The 6,000-nt window shown below is 56.1% G+C and overlaps 2 protein-coding genes across 10 annotated transcripts in view; both read left to right on the top strand.

The window, feature by feature from the left end:
- Positions 1-446: 446 nt before the first annotated feature.
- LOC110356690 (gastrula zinc finger protein XlCGF8.2DB-like) lies at positions 447-2,450 on the top strand. The gene is given in 2 exon segments (XM_065049736.1): positions 447-491; positions 675-2,450. A coding segment is annotated over 1 exon segment (642 nt). The 5' UTR covers positions 447-491; positions 675-1,009; the 3' UTR covers positions 1,652-2,450.
- A 1,972-nt stretch (positions 2,451-4,422) lies between these two features.
- The window catches only part of LOC106145902 (gastrula zinc finger protein XlCGF57.1-like), a 185,860-nt gene continuing 184,282 nt past the window's right edge, over positions 4,423-6,000 (top strand). For 2 of the 9 annotated variants that reach the window (XM_065049620.1, XM_065049619.1), the window contains exons 1-2: positions 4,671-4,891; positions 5,562-5,688. In XM_065049620.1, the coding sequence (XP_064905692.1) occupies positions 4,709-4,891; positions 5,562-5,688 (310 nt within the window). In that variant the 5' untranslated portion in view covers positions 4,671-4,708. Of the gene's footprint in view, positions 4,613-4,670; positions 4,892-5,561; positions 5,689-6,000 lie in introns of those variants that run through there. The other 7 variants (XM_065049636.1, XM_065049626.1, XM_065049625.1 and 4 more) reach the window with 7 other exon arrangements.

Below are 6,000 nucleotides of genomic sequence, written 5' to 3'. Positions count from 1 at the left end.
CCTGAGCAGTTGTGACTGCAAGTTTATACCCTGCCAGGCAGCCTCCTGCGGTTGTGGGAGAGAGAATGGGATGGGATGGGGTGAAGCCTCTTCTGGGGTTTGACCACCCTCTTGTTACAGAAATGCTTCCTCACATCCAATCTAAACCTCCCAGGCGCAGCTTTGAGCTGTTCCCAGGTGTCCTGTGTGCAGGAGAGTGGCCGAGGTGACGGGGGCGAGGCGAGAGGAGGCTGTAGGTACAGGGATGTGGGGGCTGAAGCCGCAGCCTGGCAGGGACAGGAGAGAGGAGCGGGGTGGGGGGGATGCTGGGGCTGTGGGTGCGGGGGCCGGTGCTGCTGTCCCGGCAGTGCGGGAGAGGGGGGTTCTCTCTGTGCCCTGGACAGGCTGGGCCAACATCAAACCAGAGATCATCTGCAAGATGGAGTGAGAAGAGACACTGTGTGTGCCAGAACTCCCTGGGCAGTGGCAGAGGCACCAGAGCCCTGTGCCAGGTGGGTATTGGGGATTTGTGGGACTGGTGGGGGGTTTATGTTGCACTGTCCTCTTGCTGCACGTGCCCCATTTCACCAGGAAAGGTGTGGGGCTGGCAGGGTGCTCGTGCCGCTCCCCATGGGGATGGGTGCCACATGCCCGTCCTGTCCCCAGCAGTGACCCCGATCTCTCTTCCCCTGCAGCCGTCAGCCCCAGCATGCAGAGGCAGTCCGAGGGGGTTCCCAAGGAGCTGCAGACACCCACCGCTCTGCTCCTGGGAATGCCAAACCCGGGCAGGAGTCAGCAGGGGAGCTCTGCCTGTGACCAGCCCGGTGGGATCCAGGGAGACCGTTTGGAGCACCCCCACCTCTCCCCACTCCCAGAGAACCAGTCATTGGAGAAGAGCCCCCTCACGTGCCCCAATTGTGACAAGCTATTCAAGAGCCAGTCGGCGCTGGATGTCCACGTGCAGAGCAACATGTGTGAGCGTCCCTTCCACTGCACCGACTGTGGCAAGAGCTTCGCTTAGAGGTCAAAAATGATGATACAGCAGTGCATCCACACTGGGGAGAAGCCGTTTCCCTGCACCAGCTGCAGCAAGACCTTTTACCTGAGGCATCACCTGGTGCGCCACCAGCAAATCCACAGTGGGAAGAAGCCCTTCATGTGCACTGAGTGTGGCAAGAGCTTTGTCCTTAGGCAGCACTTGGTGCGCCACCAGCACATCCACTCTGGGGAGAAGCCCTTTCCCTACACCAAGTGCAGCAAGAGCTTCAGGGATAAAACCTACCTCATCATCACCCAGCACATCCACACTGGTGAAAAGCCTTTTCCCTGCACTGACTGAAGCAAGAGCTTTGTCCAAAGGCAGTACCTGCTGATTCACCAGTGGATGCACACCAGGGAGAAACCCTTCTCATGCACCGACTGCGGCAAGAGCTTTGTCGAAAGGCAGCAACTGCTGAGTCACCAGCACATCCAGACTGGGGAGAAGCCCTTCACCTGCACCGAGTGTGGCAAGAGCTTCAGCCAAAGGCAGCAGCTGCTGAGGCGTCAGCGCATCCACAGCATGGAGAAGGACTTCACCTGCTCCCACTGCCCCAAGACCTTCAGGAAGAAGAGGACCCTCATCGTCCACGAGCGCATCCACACAGGGGAGAAACCCTACAAGTATGGCTAGAGTGGCAAGACCTTCATGCGGATGGGCCACCTGAAGAGACACCATCAGGTGCACCAGGGCCCGGGACTTGTGCTGGAAGGTGTTCAGCAGAAGAGGGAGGGTCCTTCCCCAGCAGGGGGGCAGGCAGAGGCCAAGCCCTTCCAGTGCGGTGTCTGTGAGAAGCGGTTTTGGAAGGAGAGGCTCATGCTGGCTCACCAGCGCACCCACGGCACCCCCAGCCTGCAGCCGCCTCCGCAGCCCGGCACCCCCTGAATCTGCTGCTGAGGGGCCTGTGGGGTGCTGGGTCTGCTGTGGGGGGATGTAAGGGCATGTCCTGTGGGGTTTGTTTTGATAGGGTAAATTTTCTTCCTAGCAGCTGTTTTAGTGCAGTGGTTTGGACTGAGGATGAGAACAATGTTGCTAATACCTGGATGTTTTAGTTGTTGCTGAGCAGGATTTTTCATCTTCTGGTGCCCTGCCAGCTGGGAGGGGGCACAGCCGGGACAGCTGAAACAAAGTGGCCAAATGGCTGTTCCTTACCACCTGACATCATGCTCAGTATAGAAATGGGGGAGTTGCCTGGGGTCACCATGGCTTGGGACACACTGGCCACCCGTCAGCGGGTGGTGAGCAACTGTGTTGTGCAGGGTTTGTTTTGTATATTCTTACATTATCATCACTCTCATTATTCCCCTCATCTTGTAACCTATGTAACTGTCTTTGTCACATCCCAGGAGTTTTACACATATCACTGGATGAGTCAAATTTAAGTTTTGTGTGTATTATTTAGCTTAAATAAATAGGTTTTAAATAGAATGCATCACTTAGAACATAAGGTTGTGTGATTCTTATTATATTGTCTGCGTCACGTTACTTTGTAGCTAAATTTGTTGAAATCTTAAACTGCGTGTGGTAAAGTTCTGCCCACATTCTCTGAACTCGTGTCTACTTGAGCAAAAGGAAGCAGCTACAAACCATCAACCTGCACAGTAAGCCCTGTTTTGTACCTTATCGAGCCAAACAGGACCTACTTGAGCCAAATAACATCTTCAAGGCCAGCACGTGGCAGCTATGGACTATCAACACAGTTTGCAGCAACACAAGAGAAGGGTCCAGTCAGAGCCAAGAAGACCCCAGACTCAAATATCACTATTGGACTGAATCATCATGAGAGTCAGGTAAATATTCTGCGAGGGTATAATCACCCGGAGACTTCTATGCTGGGCTCGGCAGCTCTGTGAAAGAACCCAGCTTGAGCTGACCCTTCTGATGGACCACTCCCATTGAATTGTTTATTCCTATGAGTTTTGATGCCTGAGAGGTTGCTCCATGAGGCCTGGGATCCAGACTTTGGAGTGACCGGGCTCCAGGCCCTGGAGGGGAGGTAAGCACGTTGAGATGCTGAATGATGAAACTTTGAAACTCGAGGCAAGCGATATAGAGAATCAGGTGAGCATGTATAATCCATTGGCTGTAAATTCATAGAATCCCTTACCTGCTTTCCCTTGCCTTGTACATCTTTTAGAGATGAATGGTTGATCAAATCTGGATCTAAGTTTGGATCTATCAGCACCTGGACTCCTCTCTGAGAAGGAGTTCGGAGGGCAAGGGGATCCATTCAGAACCTGGTGACCCAACAGGAGGGCCTCCCTCTACCTTTTCACATCTCCTGTCCCTCTCTAAATCACTCTAAAACAACTCTCACCTGATTCTCCTGGGCATATTTCCCCCATGCAAGAAGTACTAGAGTGAACCTTGCCATCGAACTCTGTTAAGTCACACTTTGCCTTAAGTGATCTAAGCACTGTTGCAAGCACAACCCAACCCTGACAATATTCAAGAAGCGTTTGGACGATGCTCTCAGACACATGGTGTGATTTTTGGGGTTGTCCTATGCCAGGACAGGAGTTGGACTCGATGGTCCTTGTGGGTCCTTTCCAACCCAGGACATTCTATGAGTCTATGACAACGGAGCCAGTACCCTGGAGATGGAGGGTAGGGAAGCGGAGCAGCTGGGATCCCTGTCTAGGGACGGGGCATTGACACTAACCCTCAGGCTCTGGAGGTGACTTCTGTCAGGTGTGTGGGACATGTACCCCTTCAAGGGAGATGTTACTTCTCAGCTAGGCACGTGGACCACCTTGGAGACAAGTATCCAGTGCTTTTGGGAATTAGCTGTGTTGGAGGTGATTTATAGTGATTCCAAAAGGCCGTGTTGAAGGGCACCCAGACTGCCAAGACCCTGAGGCCTGAGACCCTTCAGGACTCTTCCATCTTTCACAATCACATCCTGGTGATGCCACGCTCCTCCTGATGCAGCCCAGGACACCTTTGTTCATGGCCAACGTGGTGCCCGCCAGGACCTTCTCTGCTGAGCTGCTTTCCAGCCGGGTGGCCCCGGCCTGTGCTGGTGCCTGGGCTGATTCCTCCCCAGGACAGGACTCTGCACTTGTTGGACTTCAGGAGGTTCCTGTCAGCCCACGTCTCCAGCCCACTGTTGCAGAATAACTTTAATCAAACTTAACATTTTAATTGTATTCTGTTTTTTAAGCTGTATTCTTTTGTTTGAACAAACTATTTCAGCATGAGTGGCCAAACTTAGCGTGATGACCAGGCTCGCTGCAATTCCAGGCTGCATACAGTGCACTTATCCCGACGTGGCTCAATGGTGACGAAGGGACCCAGAAGACCAGTGCCAGAGATAAAGAGGAAACACAGGGGCCGCAAGGACACAGCGGTGCTCCCGGTGCCCGCCCCCCCGAGCCGAGCGGGGCGGAGCGGCAGGACTACACCTCCCGTGCTGCACCGGCGGCGGGCGGCCCTCCCGGGCTGACGCTGCCGGCGGCTCCCGGCGCCGCCTTTGTCCGTGCGGGGCTGGCGGCGCGGCCCCGGCGCACGTAGGGAAGGTTTGGGTACTCGGGAGCTTCCAAAACTCCTCTTTTCACGGCTCTTTCTCGCCTTTACCCCGAGGCGGCCGGGTCGGTGAGTGACGCTCTTTGGTGGCTCCTTTTCCCAGTAGCTGTGGAGGCTCGGGGTGCAGGGAAGGCAGCTGAGTAAACTTGTGCCCCTGATTTCTTCATGAAAATGTTGTGCTTGCAGGGACCATCTGTCCTGGCTGTGCTGGTGCGGCTGGTGACGGGACAGGCACCTCGTGTGGAATCCGGAGCATCCCGCCTCCCTCTTCCCGGATCAATACCTGCACGGGCCTCCATCTCCGCGCCGAGAGCAGCGACGCGCCGGGCTCCAGGCTGCTGCGGCAAGGTGGGGGTCAGGCACGGCCCCGGCTCTGGGGACACCACGGGCTGGGATTGCCGTTGTTGGTGCTGTGGTGCAACAGCAGCAAAACACCTGTGGGAGCAGCCGGTCTGGGTGCCCAGTTGATGTGAAATGATGTGCGAGAGAAGTGTTTTGAGACCCGGTGCGGTGCAGGGTGCTCCCGTTCCTGCCCGCTGAGCCGCACCACGGGCAGGGGCAGGCAGGAGCGTGCCTGCTGCCAGGCCTCGGGCCAGCCCTTGTGTCACGGTGCTGTGCCCGGTCCTGGTGGGTGATCTGGCTTGTGGCGTGGGTGTGGGACAGGCCACAGTCCCTGCTGCTGTAGTGTGGGTTCCGAATCAGGCATGCACAGGGGAAATTGGCCTCTAAGTCTGCCAGCCCTGCTCCTCTTCCAGCACAGCTGGTGGGGTGTCCCCCTGCCCAGGGACATACTGAGTGGGACCCCGGTGACCCTGCTGTGCCACACGGCTGTGCCAAGACTGACCCTCTGTCCTATCCCTTCCCTTTCTTGGCATGCTCCAAACTATCTGGGCACTACCTCAGGACGCCAGAGCTGCTGGAACCAGTGGGGTGCAGCCTGGCAGCAGCAGGATTTTGTCAGAGGTGTTTAGCAACCATGCGGTGGGGTGTGCTGAGCCGGGTGTGCTTCTTGCTGCAGATGTCGGTGACGTTTGAGGACGTGGCGCTCTACTTCTCCCCCGAGGAGTGGGCAAAGCTGTCGGGCTGTCAGCGGCAGCTCTACCGGGAGGTGATGCTGGAGAACTACCAGATGGTCGCCTCGCTGGGTGAGGACTCTCTCTGGTGATGTTGGGCTGGGATTGTTCCGGAATTCACCTCTTTATCTGAGCTGGAGCCCCTGAACATGCTGCCCAAGCGCTGATGTGGTGGTTGCAATTGCAGGTCTCACCCTGCCAGGCAGCCTCCTGTATAGAGTGGTCCTGGGAGAGAGGATGGGATGGGATGGGATGGGATGGGATGGGATGGGATGGGATGGGATGGGATGGGATGGGATTGGATGGGATGGGACGGGATGGGACAGGACAGCCTGTTTCAGTTGGAGGAATCCTTCAATATCCATCTAGTCAATCAGCCCAGCC

The sequence above is a fragment of the Columba livia genome, chromosome 1 (assembly GCF_036013475.1).
Source record: "Columba livia isolate bColLiv1 breed racing homer chromosome 1, bColLiv1.pat.W.v2, whole genome shotgun sequence".
NCBI classification, from domain to species: Eukaryota; Metazoa; Chordata; class Aves; order Columbiformes; family Columbidae; genus Columba; species Columba livia.
The sequence above is the reverse complement of the archived record's forward strand: the minus strand, read 5'-3'. Positions and strand labels throughout refer to the sequence as shown.